The sequence below is a fragment of the Scylla paramamosain genome, chromosome 36, assembly GCF_035594125.1.
Source record: "Scylla paramamosain isolate STU-SP2022 chromosome 36, ASM3559412v1, whole genome shotgun sequence".
NCBI classification, from domain to species: Eukaryota; Metazoa; Arthropoda; class Malacostraca; order Decapoda; family Portunidae; genus Scylla; species Scylla paramamosain.
The window spans coordinates 7,844,408-7,859,407 of NC_087186.1; the positions used below are offsets into that span (position 1 = coordinate 7,844,408).

At 40.9% G+C, this 15,000-nt stretch overlaps 2 protein-coding genes across 3 annotated transcripts in view; one reads left to right on the forward strand and one right to left on the reverse strand.

Moving 5' to 3' along the window:
* The window catches only part of LOC135090892 (uncharacterized), a 135,710-nt gene extending 129,109 nt beyond the window's left edge, over window positions 1-6,601 (reverse strand). The window contains exon 1 of the mRNA XM_063988051.1: window positions 6,576-6,601. The gene's annotated coding sequence lies outside the window, so the exon portion shown is untranslated. The remainder of the gene's footprint in view (window positions 1-6,575) is intronic.
* LOC135090890 (uncharacterized) overlaps window positions 1-9,895 on the forward strand; it is a 53,276-nt gene extending 43,381 nt beyond the window's left edge. For both annotated transcript variants that reach the window (XM_063988048.1, XM_063988049.1), the window contains exons 4-6: window positions 1-750; window positions 2,816-2,941; window positions 3,591-9,895. The exon at window positions 1-750 is cut by the window's left edge and continues 1,198 nt beyond it. In XM_063988048.1, coding sequence (XP_063844118.1) covers window positions 1-750; window positions 2,816-2,941; window positions 3,591-4,107 — 1,393 coding nt within the window. In that variant the 3' untranslated portion in view covers window positions 4,108-9,895. The remainder of the gene's footprint in view (window positions 751-2,815; window positions 2,942-3,590) is intronic.
* The last annotated feature ends 5,105 nt before the right edge of the window (window positions 9,896-15,000 follow it).

A 15,000-nucleotide genomic window follows, 5' to 3' on the forward strand; every position in this document is an offset into this window, starting at 1 on the left:
CGGCCGTGCCAGACCCACCACAAAGACTACCCGCGGCAGAAGTCGCCCAACACTTCCGCCTCGAAAAGAAACCAACAAATTTAACATCGAAATATTTGACACTATCTCCCCGGAGTCCGAGGAGGTGGTGGGGGAGGTGGAGGAGGTGGGGCCGCCGCCCGAGCCCCAGGAGGTGGTGCGGCATGACAGTAGGCCACCCGCCACCGCGTCCAGGTACCGCTGGTTCGTGCTGGTGCTCGACGGGAACTGCTCCGTCATCAAGCAGCGCATGTCAGCCTTCGTCACCTTCCTGAAGGCGGCGCTGTCCTCCAAGCTGTCGGTGGACTACGAGGACGTGTTCGTGCCGTCAGTGTTCTGCGACAAGACCTTCATGGTGAACATCAGCCTGGACACGCTTAAGAACCCTGAGGTGGAGAGGCGGCTGCGCACACTGGCGGAGGCCAACACCACGCTGCTGGAGATCTCGCAGGAAATCTTCTACCTGGAGAAGATTCTCACCAAGCGGTCCTCGGGGGAGAAGCAGCACGTGCACGCCGCGGTGAAGAAGCCTGACGACATGGAGCTGGTCATCTACATCGCCGTGGGCTGCATGTGTGTGTTCATCCTGCTGTCCGTGGTGGTGGTGGTGCTGATCCGCGTGTGTCGCCAGGAGGGAGACCACCTGGACATGGGCAAGCCACATCTGCACCACATCATCCCCCGCTCCCTGGACTTCCCCATCAGGAGGCCCAACGTCATCTACTCGCAAAGGTAATAATCCCGCAGGTGAGTCTGCCCCCGCCCTCCTCCCCGTCAGTCTGCCGAGCTCATGCCGATTACCTTGTCTGGACTTAATGAGCTGTCTGTCTGTCTGTCTGTCTGTCTGGCTGGCTGGCTGCCTGGTTGGCTGGCTGGATGGATGGCTGGATAGCTCCGTCTGTCTGTCTCTGAAGTCAGTTTCTCTAATTTTGTCGAGTGTGTGTGTGTGTGTGTGTGTGTGTGTGTGTGTGTGTGTGTGTGTGTGTGTGTGTGTGTGTGTGTGTGTGTGTGTGTGTGTGTGTGTGTGTGTGTGTGTGTGTGTGTGTGTGTGTGTTTACAAAGCATTTACAAAGTTACGTGTCATGTCTCACAGTCTTCGAGTTGAAGCAGGGAGATGGAGATGAATACCACCTGACATGAGATTGTGCACATGTGATCCAAATGCTGTTCAAACGGAAGAACATGTCCTCTTGGCGTGTCCTTTGTCACATACCTTGAGACAAAGATATGACAATTTAGACTTTACAAATATGAAAACTCTGATGGAGAGTAATGATGATGAAAAAGAGTTGTGCAGTCTCAATTATAATGTTCTGAACTTGTATGCTTAATATGAGTGACTGAGTTAATGAACAACACAAATGCTTAATACGAAAACTTTGATGGATCGAAAAAAGATACAATGAGAACTGCGTTCGTATTTTCTAGGAATTATTGTAAAAGATGTCGTAAGGTTATCATTTGGACAAAAATTTGTTTTACTCTGTAACACGATTTTTGTCTTTTCCAACTCTATTCACTTCAAAAATGGTAAATGTCCATTATTCCTGTCAAACTTTGCTTTTGAGGCTTCTAGAATGATTTTTTGCCCCAAAAGAGTTATATTTTACCATTTTTCCAGATGCTGTCACAGATAACTTCTTTGCTCTTGTCTTGATGAACTGACCACAAATTTAGCAAAATGCATCTGGAGAATGGTTGCAGCCTCTTCATTCCATTTCACCTCTTGTAACATATCTTCTCAGGCAGCAAAAGCCTGAGCAGTACTCTAGAATATTCTTAGTTTTTTTTTTTTTCTAGAATGTGTTCCAGAATGTCCTCAATCTTTCTTGAATATTCTTGATCCTACTTTAGAATGTTCTGAATTATTCTAGAAAATTCTTGTAGATTCTAGAAAATTCTTGATACTTCTTCATATTTCTACTGTATTCTAGAAAGTTCTAAAATATTCTGGAAATGTTTACATTGAATAGAACGTTCTAGAGTGTTCTAGAAACTTCTGGTGTCTGGTATAACATCCTGGAAGATTTGAGATTTCTGAAATGTAAGAAAATTCTTCTAAATATGAGAAATTTCTTGCTAGGTATGGTCAGTTCAAGAATGATCTTATTAAAATTAAAAATATTTAGAACACTAATATTCTTTCATTATTTTAACTTATTTCCAACATTTCAAAAGCAATTAGATAAGCAATTGAGATTTCGCAAGGACATGAAAACCAGTAGTAACACATACTATAATGAAATACGACAAAAATGTAAATTCATTGTTCTAACTACAAAAGCAAAGTTTTAGGATCAAAACTTTTTTTATATTTTGTTTAGATGGAAATAACTGGAAAATTATGGTTTGGGACCAAGGATAAGACAAAAGTGAAATTTTGTTACATAGTGTTATTATTATTCTGTTACTATGACTCAATTTTTGTCACTTAACTAACTTGTTAACTGTGTGTGTGTGTGTGTGTGTGTGTGTGTGTGTGTGTGTGTGTGTGTGTGTGTGTGTGTGTGTGTGTGTGTGTGTGTGTGTGTGTGTGTGTGCGCGTGTGCGTGCCTGTTTTATCTACATCACTATTTCTCCGTCTCTTTCTGTCAATCTAATCAATGATATAGCTGTCCAAACATCAACAGACAACCAAACACAACCATCAACACACCTCATAACATTTCCACCACCACCACCGCCACCACCACCACCACACACACACACAACACCAGCATTGAACCGTCTACACCAGCATCTCACGTCACACTCACGCTCCTTCCTACTCACCCCCCCCCCCTCCTTCACCCCCCAGGTTCAGCCAGGCTCTGACGCCGGGCAAGTGCGGGCGACAGATGGAGGAAGAGGCGCCGGCTGGTGGTGGCGGAGTGGGAAGCGTGGCGGTGGTGGCCGTGGGAGCTGGCCGTGGCTCTTACCTCAGGTTAGAGAGAGAGAGAGAGAGAGAGAGAGAGAGAGAGAGAGAGAGAGAGAGAGAGAGAGAGAGAAAGGGGGGGAGAGGGAAAAACACTACAACCACTGGCGATATTTCTGAGAAGCGATTCGAGCTCGTGTATTTCACGTTTAATACACGATAGTCTTGCCTTTCCTTTGATTGCTTTCATGTCGGTTCCGTCTGTGGCTCATACTCTCACATACTCTGTATTCCCATCAGGACTACTTCCAGGGGCAGCAGAGGTGATTAGTCACCTTCTCATGGACGTTTCTCTCCATTGCCGATGGAGGATCTTTGTTGCACTATTATTACAATCATGAAAACTCTCTTGAAAACCCCAGTAACTTTCACTACAGCCAAATAGAAATATAGGAATTATATAACCTTAGCTTATTCATTTCGAGACGATCACTATTTATTTGTGTAAAAATATATATATTTTTTTTATTGTGATCTACACAATGAAACCATCTGCAGTGAAGTTACAGAAATGGGCTAATCTAAAAGCTAACCTAACCTAACTTAGCCAAACCCTCGGATGAAAACACTAATGTTACTTCAGTATCCAAAATGTTGCGGAGTTAAGCACGCTGGATGTCTGAAGTACGACTTTCTCCCTCACAATCTCCTCCCGCAGATACGACCCGGAGATTGGTGGATGCGGCGGCGACGTGTACAGCATCGGGGCTTTGGCAGACGACCCCTACCACGACCGGCGGGCCCTCGTGCCTGCCAGGAAGCGAATCACACACGTCCCCGGCGAGGACGTCATCATCGAGGAGGACCTGATAGAGGAGGAGGAGGAAGAGGAGGTAGAAGAGGAGGAAGACGGCGAGGACGAGGAGGAGGAGGAGGAAGTTGAGGATTTGAGAAGGCGAAGACGAAGACACCACCTTCAGGAGGACGAGGCGGAAATTCTGGGCGAGCACCTACATGACGAAGAGGAAGAGGAGGACGAGTCACAAATCCCGCCACGAGAGCAAATCCGCCCCATCACCACCACAGGCTCCAAGGGCATCGTCAGGACAGTACTGGGGAAGGGGAGGCGTGCGGGGGACATGTGCAAGGCCAGGGGGGCGGAGGGGACGGGGCTGGGGACGGGGGGCAAGAGGGGTGTATTTTCGGGGCTGGACAATCCGTGTTATAACAGATGATGCGACTCTCACGCGTCTCCTGTTGAGTCTGCCCCCGCCAAGCATTGAAGGGGGCGCTGGGCTCTCTCTCTCTCTCTCTCTCTCTCTCTCTCTCTCTCTCTCTCTCTCTCTCTCTCTCTCTCTCTCTCTCTCTCTCTCTCTCTCTCTCTCTCTCTCTCGTACTCCGGCCTCTGTTCAATCCTTAGAGTTTTTAAAAATGCGACTCTTGTTCTCTCTCTCTCTCTCTCTCTCTCTCTCTCTCTCTCTCTCTCTCTCTCTCTCTGGTTTGTAATGTCGCTGAGTTTTATTACCTATTTTTCCCCGCAATCTGATGCTCCGCCATTTTTATTCGTGTCATTCAAATTACAGTAACATATTAGCTCATAACTTCGCTCCGATTAAAAATAATAAATAACTAAATAATTCCATACATTAATAAATACAAAAGTCATAAAAAATAAACACGTTACTTATAATACACAGTCCGCTTGTTATCGACGCTAATGACATTTTTACAGATGGAAGCTCTTTTTTAATAAACTTGCTATGTATGTACGTATGCGTGTATGTATGTGTACGTGTCAGTATGTATGTGTGGCCAGTGTAAACAGTGTAAACAATACGTGCTTCTGTCCCTAACGCCCCCCCCCTCCCCCCTCGCTGAAAATTTCTTACTTTCCCCCTTTAAAAATAAAAGAAAATAGACGCTAAATTAAATTAAATATCTCGGTTGATTCACTCATTTTGTATAAAAATAAACTTGAACTACAACACTTGCTTTATACATGAATCGGAGGCACAACGGAGCAGCGGCAACTTTTATTAAAGGTGAAAAAGCGTGAATCTCATCGCTTTCACCTGACCACGCCTGGCGGGCGCTCCGGGCTCAGCAGGGGGCCGTGGCGGGCGTGTTTTTACTTTGCTTTACTGTGGCTTTTTTTTTATGTTCCTCCTTCATCTTCCGTCCCTCGCGTCGTCGTTGCGTTTACAGATAATATATTAAACAACACAATGGCGTCCGGAGGCAGGCTTGACAATGCTCTTAGTGGTGCGCTCATCATTTCTCTCCCTGGTCTTTGTGGAATAAAAAATTTGGTGGCTTGGGTATTTTTCAGTCGCTGTAGATGATATCGTTTGTAAAATGGTTAGCGTCAAAATTCACCGTCCCCGAAAATCGTACCTTTCCGCTATAATTACTACTCGCGATGAGGTGAATTCAACACTCGACTATTTTTCCTTCCCTTTAATGGACGAGGCACGAGCTGCAATATTGAGGCGGAAGCTTAATTCTCTTCACCGAACACCACCTCACACAGCAGCGCGGGGCTCGATGCGCGCGCGCGCACGCACACACACACACACACACACACACACACACACACACACACACACACACACACACACACACACACACACACACACACACACACACATAGCAGCAGCAGTATCCATAATAGATAAGTGGAATGCATCATCGGAGCAAGTAATGTGTGCAAACACTATACGTAAATTCGAAGATAGTATGAGAGAACATAATATGGTAATTTGGAATCAAAAGACGGAACATTACAAACTTAACTCAACCCTCTAAAAATACATATAGGGAAACACACACACACACACACACACACACACACACACACACACACGCCTCCAGGAAACACACACGAGTTATAACCTGCCTTTGTTTATTTGTTCCTATTTTTCTCTTTCTTTTACTTTTTCCCTTCGCCAGCACCGCCGCTTTATTAAACTAGTCAAGGCATTGCCCCGTTCCCCAGATATTCGAAAGTTTAATTATTCAAACTCTGATTCCCTTCCACCCCGCGCCCGCTGAAGGGAGGCAGGAAGGGAATGCACGGAAATTTTCACATTGTTTAGCTACTCTTGAAAAATGGACAGCATGCACGAGACTGATAAAATTTCATCATTTTCTTTCCTAAACTTGCGCGGCGGTGCCCCCTCCCTTCCACCAGGGTAGTACTTTTACACTCTGCACTTGTAAAATCAACACTTCTGAAACTCTTCCATGATTTAATTACTCTTACGAAGTGGCTTATGTTCATTATTTTCTTTGCCATGCTCCCAGTTTACGTTTATTATATTCGCACTTGCCAAACAATTTTTTTTTTTTTTCAGTTACTCTTTCAAAAAAAGGTGTCAAGTTTGCATGAGGCAGTTCATTTTTTGTTTACTTCTGATGCTTATCTTTTCCCCCACATTTATCTAGCGCACAACTTCCCATTGCCAGCACTCTCTCTCACGGTTATTTCGATAAATAAAACAAAAAATCGTTACCATTACAAAACGTGGAGAGAATGCAGGAGTTGTGCACTTCCACAATCTTCCTTTCCCCACTCGTCCGGTGCTGCCCACCTTCCGTTTCCCTCCACCATACTTCCACACAGTTAAATTATCAAATCATCACATTCTAATGCTGTTCTTGAATAATTATATAAATAGGCTACATCTTATCACCTCCCACTCACCTGGGGCCACCCTCTTTCCGTTTTCTTCCCGGATACACACAATTCACTTACGAGTAAATTTAACGAGTAATTTAAATATGAGGAGTCTTAGTCACAGTACATTCTTTCCTTGTCTGTCAGAGCCGCTCATAGCTCCTTTTCTCTTCACCGGCTTCCTCGCACACACTTCACTCGCAGAATTTAACAAACGTGCACAAGGGAATCGGTTACAGTACCTTCTATTCCAGTCTGTCAGTGTCTCTCATTGCATCTCTCTTCACCAGCTTCCCCGTACACTCTTCACTCTCGAAATCATCACTAAGCAGTCCCAAGTCCTCGTCCAGTGCGTCCCGTATAAGTCCTCCGCTCGCTGGTAACTGAGAGGCAACAGGCGCGTTTCACTGTGTCCGGAGATTCGACCCTCATCCCAACGCAGCTTCGAAACACTAACCCGCTTAGCTTTTTGTGTTTAAAGTGGTTCTTTTTTTCCGATCTCCCGTGACTTCACAGGACGAATGTATCTTATACATGTTTTAAAAATCAAACGGAACGATCAAATTACAAACTAAGAATCAGTTTTCATCTCCCAGTGAGGATAATTCGCCGTACATACTGTGCTTCGGATGGTATAAACCTCTTTTTTTCTTTTTTTCCTTTTTTTTTTTTCGAACGTGCATCGTGTCCATGAATCAATGTTCGAGTCACAGTTGTCTCTAGCAAGGTGTTTAGCCTGCTTCCAGTGATGCCTAAACACTGTATCTCGTGCATAGCCATAAATACGTACGTGCAAACCGATGTTTCCTAAGACTTGTATCAGTAATTATGATATATGCTTAGGGAAGGTCTTCTTTTTCTAACTGAATGTTACTATAAAATGTAAGAAAGAAAACTACTTTGCTATATGACAGAAAACGGATTATTTTGACTGGTAACTACAGTAATCTAGAATGTGATCAGCATTGCTCATGAGTGTGGTAGGTGCAGTAGTAGAATTTGTTATTTTCTATCTTAGATTTACCGAGGATGCTGATATCTGTCCTAGCATTAACAGCGATGGTATTGAATAAACATAGCTGATATATAATGTACAGTTAGCAGTCAGTTGTGAGAAAAAAAAACAAAACTTATCGAGCACTGATTAGACCGTCACGTTTATAAGAGCAATGTTCAGAATAGTTGGTCTCGTGCACATCTCCTCAGTCATCTCTTAAACTAACCTAAGCTAACCTAACCTAACTTACCCTACCCTAACCCAACTTAACTTAATCTAACCAGATCTATCCTTTCTGAACACTGCTTAAGGGTTTCCAAGTCATTTCAGCATCTTTATTAACTTTAGTCTCTTTCATCTAGTCTTGCCTGTGTATCTTCATTAAGTACTTATACGCAGAGAGTCAGAGCAAACTATGTAGCACTATGTTTTAGACAATAATAGTTTTACAAACTTATGTACATGGTAGTTTGGTTTCTTCTAATAAGTTATGGCCTTCGTGCGTATAGATTACCTAGAGGAAACAATACGAAGATTAACCACCCAAGTTAATACTTAAGGTTAGATTACGTTGTATAAGGTGAGGTAATTAAACATGCCTCTGAAAGTTAACTGTATTTACAGTGACAACAAGGAATCTGAGACAGAGGGAGATAGGGAACGCACAATGCCTGTACAGTATGAAAGTTATCCGCTCTCTCCACCTCGCATTCCCTGCCATGATTATCAATACAGTATATTTAGAAAAAACACATTGAATTATCCCACCTAATACACATTGGTGGCAGCGGTGGGATACGAGCCCCAGATTTCTAAGAGACTGGGTGCCTCAAATCAGTTATATGTAAAGTTAGGTTATCAAAGATAACCTAACCTAACCTAACTTAACGCAGGTGTAGCTAGAGTGGTTAATCTCCATGTGATCCTCTTAATGTTTCTACAGATGTTTCTGTATTCAAAAGCCTCTTTCGCTTAGCTGGGTACAAAATCTGTGTATATATATTCCCTTTATGACGTGAACAGTGATACTTCTCTTAAAGCACTCTGCTATCACACACCCTGACTCACTGCATCTCTACACTGACTCATCACACGTTTCTCGTAATACAATGAGTCATCACATCTCTCTCTCTCTCTTACCACATCTCTACACTGACTCACCACACATTTCTCTTAACACACAGTCGCGCCACATTTACCACACGGACGCATCACATTTCTACACTAACTCATCACATAATCTCCTAACACAACACGTCTTAATACACTAAAGCATCACAAATTCATCTTAACACACTCATTCGTTCCTTCTCCTAAAACATCACACGACATCCCTTAACACGCTAACACTTTCCTAAATATACACTCGTAATACCAGATCACATATACTACCCTAAACATACTGATAGATCATACACACAAGGTAAAATATCCACACACACACTCATGTCCCCTCCTTCACTGTACGTTCCCTATATGTTTGCTCGTTAGAAACACAGCCACGCTTACGCACTCTTCACGTGCTTGGCTGGTGAATACATACTCTGTTTTAAAAGATATGCGCCTGGTTATTCTCTATTCTCAGTCGCTAGCAAGGCATTCAAAGCAGCTTATATACGTCTCTCTCTCTCTCTCTCTCTCTCTCTCTCTCTCTCTCTCTCTCTCTCTCTCTCTCTCTCTCTCTCTCTCTCTCTCATCACTTTCATTTCTTCTCCTCTTTTCTTCCTCTTTCCTGATTTAATTTATTCTTTAGGTGTATTAATAATTTTTCTTCTCTTCACTCTTCATTTTCATTTCCATTTCATCCTCACTATTTTGTCTCTTTGTCACTTCCTTTAACTTAATGTTCTTCTTTTATTCTTATACTTCATCAATTCTTTACATGTATCCAATATATTCCTTTTCTTCCTCAATATAATTTCTCTCTCTCTCTCTCTCTCTCTCTCTCTCTCTCTCTCTCTCTCTCTCTCTCTCTCTCTCTCTCTCTCTCTCTCTCTCTCTCTCTCTCTCTCCGTGGACAATAATACACCCCACTGCCTCAATTGTTCACATCATTGTCTCCCACTCGCCTCGTTTTATCTTTTGTATCTTTTCCGATGTGAATGCAATCAGTGTAAATGACTCGCGTGTGTGTTGGCGGCAGCGACAAATGACTAGGTATAAATGAACGGACCCTTACCCTCCCACAGTCCTTTAAATATCCTGGAAATCATATTTTCAAACCCCATCTGATTTTTTTCTGTTTCAATATGGGTGTGAAATTATTTAAGAAAACACTTAAAATTGTAAATGATAGATAAATGAAATGCTAAAATTAATAGTAAGTGTTTAAATTATGAAAATATGTGTCCGGTTTTGTTTATTTCCCTTCCTATGACATGAACTAAATTTACATTTTTTTTTTTTTTTCATTTGTTCCCTCTATTTCACTATTTTTTTTTTTTTTTTTTTTTTTGTGAGGGCAATAGCAAGGTAGGGGATCTTTTTTCTTCCTTTTAGCTCCCTAGCCAGTCCTCTTCACCCATAATGAAAATATAAAATTACCAAAATTGCTGTATGGACAACTGTACTAAATTAAATGTAACTATGTCATCAAAAAGAACGTTATTGATGAGCGAGGATATGATGCGTAAGAAATATGTATTTGTGGCCTAATTAATGCCTTGCTCTGGGAAATACTTCATAGCATCATAATTACGGGGAAATATTGGTACACAGACCAAATACACCTGACCTCTTTCCCCTAATTAGCTTTAAAGTGGTCCATATTTAATTATCCAAAAGGTATGTGTTAAATTTTTGCATCATTTCATTCATCACCTGTTGCTGTGGTGTGTGTGTGTGTGTGTGTGTGTGTGTGTGTGTGTGTGTGTGTGTGTGTGTGTGTGTGTGTGTGTGTGTGTGTGTGTGTGTGTGTGTTCTGAAACGTTACAGATAATTACATTTTCTCTTTGATGCCAAAACAGTGAGATCAAATTACCGAATTGAGGTTACAGTTAATTCATTTATCAATACAAAAGTTGCAGCATTTAGTTACTTGATAATAAATTCCAAGTTGCGTTTATCATATATATATATATATATATATATATATATATATATATATATATATATATATATATATATATATATATATATATATATATATATATATATATATATATATATATATATATATATATATATATATATATACTTAATTGTTACATAATATATATCACCTCTCTCTCTCTCTCTCTCTCTCTCTCTCTCTCTCTCTCTCTCTCTCTCTCTCTCTCTCTCTCTCCACCCGACACATACATCTGCACCTGTATTTAAAAGTTCTAAACTACAGATCTATTTCAGTCTGGAGCCAATCACTTTGTTCTGCTGTGTTCTGCTTTTCCTTTCATTTCACACTCCCTTTCACTCACTTTGATGCAACTCGCTGCTCATACTCGTAGCTTCTTTTCAAATACTTTCTTTTATCCTCAATATTTTATACAGACAAAGCGTTGAACTGTTGAGAGCTTAAGGTATAAATGACCTTTTATCATGTTTCTTCACTCGCTGGTAGACACGTTTACAGACTCAGTATTTCGTAGTAATGAAACTTTTCCTATTGCTTTTATCTTTTCTTCGTCAGGGAGGAGGAGGAGAAAGAAGAGAGGGCTGTTATTGCGTCTATTTCTCATTATCGTGTGCGGAGAGTCAATCGTGCTTAAGAATCATAACTTCTACACTTTTCCTTTCATCATGACAGGACGAGAGGATGACTATTCTAGTCAGTATCGTGTTTTTTTGTTTGTTTTTTTTATGCTTCATTATCACTCCTCTTCCGTTAATGGCACGTTAGTTTCTTTTTTTTTTTTCTTCTTTTCATCGTGAAGAAAGGAAGCATGGATAGCCGCTTTTGGACGTAGCGGTGAAGGAAACACAGCGAGGAGTAAGTAATTTATTCCCGACTAGTTTTTTTTATAGGTTCTTCAGAGGAAAATGCTACTGCGAAACTAGTCACAAATAAAGTACTCATTCTTCAGATGTGTTCCCTTCACCACCTACCTCCAATTTGTCGCAGTGTCCTCTTCGCCATTTCTCCATCATCTCTTATTCCTATATTTCTATCACTTCTCTCCCGTATACTTTATTTTTGCAGTTTTTCTTAGCGTCACTTATTCTACAGGAGCCGCTTATTCAAACGTTTCATCGTCTAATCTCGACTACTTTTAACAGGCTCTGGTGGAATTTATTGAGGCTTTCAAGGGTGTTTTTCGTGATTATAGAAATACTTCAACAAGGATTCTGCACTATCAATGAAAAAAAGAACGCCTTTGAGAGCTTGACTAATCACCTATGTTGCCTCTGGGAATAGCCGTTACGAAAGAGCGAGGGGTTGCAAACAAGGGCCCAACACTTGTAGTCAGTAAAGACGAGAAGCACCGTTTTCTGTCTCACTATCACTCCTCTCCCGTTTTCTTTACGTTGCGGTCTTTCTCAGCGTCATTTATCAAGCAGTTCCCGTAGCTAAAGTGAAGAAAACGAGATGTACAGCTTAGGTATTACCGTTTTCAGTGCCAAATTGTTATTCCTCGTATGTTCTCATGCAGTTCATGGACCGCATTCTCAAACGCTTCAGGTCCTCACTGCGACTACTTCACCAGCCTCCAGTGATCATTGGCGTGGCTTTCATGGGTGTTTATAAGATATTAATGATGGCTTAACACAGATTCCACACCATCAATGTAAAAACACTCATGATAACGCAGCAAATCATCTCTGTGGCTTACATAAGTAGTCCTTATGAGATTCCAAAGCGCTTCAAAATACGGGCCAGGAGCAGGTAATTTCTTAGTAAATACAGGTACGCTATTAAAATGGCTCTCATTTCCGTCTCTTTATATTATTGTCACTGCGATTCAGCAACATAGAGTTAAAGGAGTCAATCCAAATTTTTACATTAACATGAATGTCCTGTCTTTTAATCATTCAGCTTACACCTTTGCAGCACCGGCAGTTTTCACACCTGCCCAGGAAGGATATTCAGTATTAGACCACCAGTTGCGTATAAGTCATGAGTTACAGGTCCGTATTCCCGAACGCTCCGCCGTCTCCTTTCGATTACTTTCAACAGGCTGCAGTGGAAGTTCTTGCGGTTTTCAAGTGTTTTTTCTATGATTTTAGAACAAGTTTAACAAGGATTCAGTACCATCAATGGAAGAAACACTCGAGAATCTGAAAAATCATCCCTGCGAGCTTTGAAAACAATCCTTATGAGAGAATAGAGCGTTTCAGAACACGAGCCATAGCGAGTAGAATTCACTCCCTTTCAGTTGACTAGAATGTAGAGCATCGAGGCTACCACAGATTTCCACAAGACACCGACAAATGAGCAATCCGTCACCAATACGTCACATCACACACACCAATCCAACAAATTCCATTAGTGTTTCAACAAAATGTCTCCCGGGCGCCGAATACTTACCACGAAGGCTCCGGTGTTTGCTATTGTGTGTTCTACGGGCGGTGTACATAGTTCATATCATTGTAAATAAAGAATCCCTCGTTTGAACCTGTTTTATTTCAGTTCATACGTTTCAGAATGGCACCAAGTTACTCTGAGATTATCTTCACTCCATTAAAGTAGGACCACGTTAGGTCAGGTTAGTAATTCCGCGTTTGAACCTGTCTTATTTCAATCCATATGTTTCGGAATGGCGACACGTTACAGTGAGACTGTCTTCGCTCCTTCAAAGTAAGGTCGCGTTAGATTAAGTCAGAAGTCCTTCATTTGAACTACTTTCATTCTAGATTATGCGTTTCAGAATAGTTACAATTTATTTTTATGACACTCCCCGTTCCATGAAAGTTAGGTTAGGTTAAGCTACCTTAGGTTAAGAATCCCTTATGTGTACCCGTTTCATTTATAGTTATAAGTTTCAGAATAATTTAAGTTACTCTAATACGTCTCAGTTCATCCTTTCATAAGTTAGGTTAGGTCAGCTTATGTTAAGTTTAGTTAGGTTCTCATTCCTTACATATACTGTTTTAATTCTTGTGTGCACCTGAATAATGTAAACTACTCAATCGCATTTCAGTTCGTTCCTATGAGAAGGGAAAGAATAGATTGAGACCTCAGCTACTTTTAACAGGTTTTATTGGAAATTAATAGTGACCTTGCTGAATATTCCTGTGGTCTTTGATAAGTCAAAAAAAATTTCATTATAAGGGGCCTGAGTGTGTTAGGACAGAAAATTTCGAAATATTAACTCTCTCTCTCTCTCTCTCTCTCTCTCTCTCTCTCTCTCTCTCTCTCTCTCTCTCTCTCTCTCTCTCTCTCTCTCTCTCTCTCTCTCTCTCTCATGAATATACTTAAGGAGGAAGAGGTTATTCTTAATCATTACATTTTTTTCTTATATAATTATGTTGTAGCTGAGTACAAATGACAAAATCTCTGCCAGTATTCCTCTAATCTTGCCGACAGTTAATTAACCACGTAAGTCAATTTCATGAATCTCAAACAAGTCTGTGAGCAAGTCAGTATTCGGTTTCTTGTCATACGGTCATACTCTGAATTAAGTACCTGCATTCACATAACTCAAATACAACTACAGTGACAACACAGTACTGGTTTAGAGGCGTTCTTTGCGTCTTTACAACGGAGTACTATTAATTTTTTTTTTTTTTTTTTTACTTCTACATGGACATACTTCAAGCCTCTTAGTAGAAAAATATCAGACAGTCCGTTTAAATTCCAAATCTATAAAGTTAACTCCAGATTTACTGATATTTTTTTTCTTTTTGTGGTTTATATTATGCTAGGCTATGCTAGGCTTTTTGCTTCCACCACCACGCTAATACTGTTACTTATGAATACCTATACAAGTCATTATTGTAAACCTCAAATAGCACTATAAGCCCACAATGGTGACTGTTTTAATGTATCCTGATAGAAAAATAAATAAATAAAGATAGGCTATACTGAATCACTAACACCATACTTCATATTTATCATACCAGCTCTGTCACTCATAAATATCTATGGAATTCATTATTATAAACCTAAAATAATGTTACGAATTCATAATGGTCTCTGTTTTAGTATATCCTGATAGAAATAAATAAGATAAAAGCAAGCTATAATCGGGCTTGCCACCACCACCATCACCACCTTCCCCTCACCACATCAGCTCTATCACTCTCAGGCACATAGGCAAGCCATCCCTGAGAACATTAAAGAATACCAGAAGTCAAGAACTGTCTGGTATAATGTACGTTGGCAAAAAAAAAAAAAAAAAAAAAAAATGCGAGGTAAGTTTCGTTAAGGTTTGCTAAAACAATAACAAACATGGCGAGCACTAATACAGTACTTTCCACAGCTAACAGGACGGTACACTCAGCAATACATGATACGATACTGAAAGCCTGTAATATTAACTGACTGCAGAATGAGTTACACCAACAAGAACTATAAAGCAT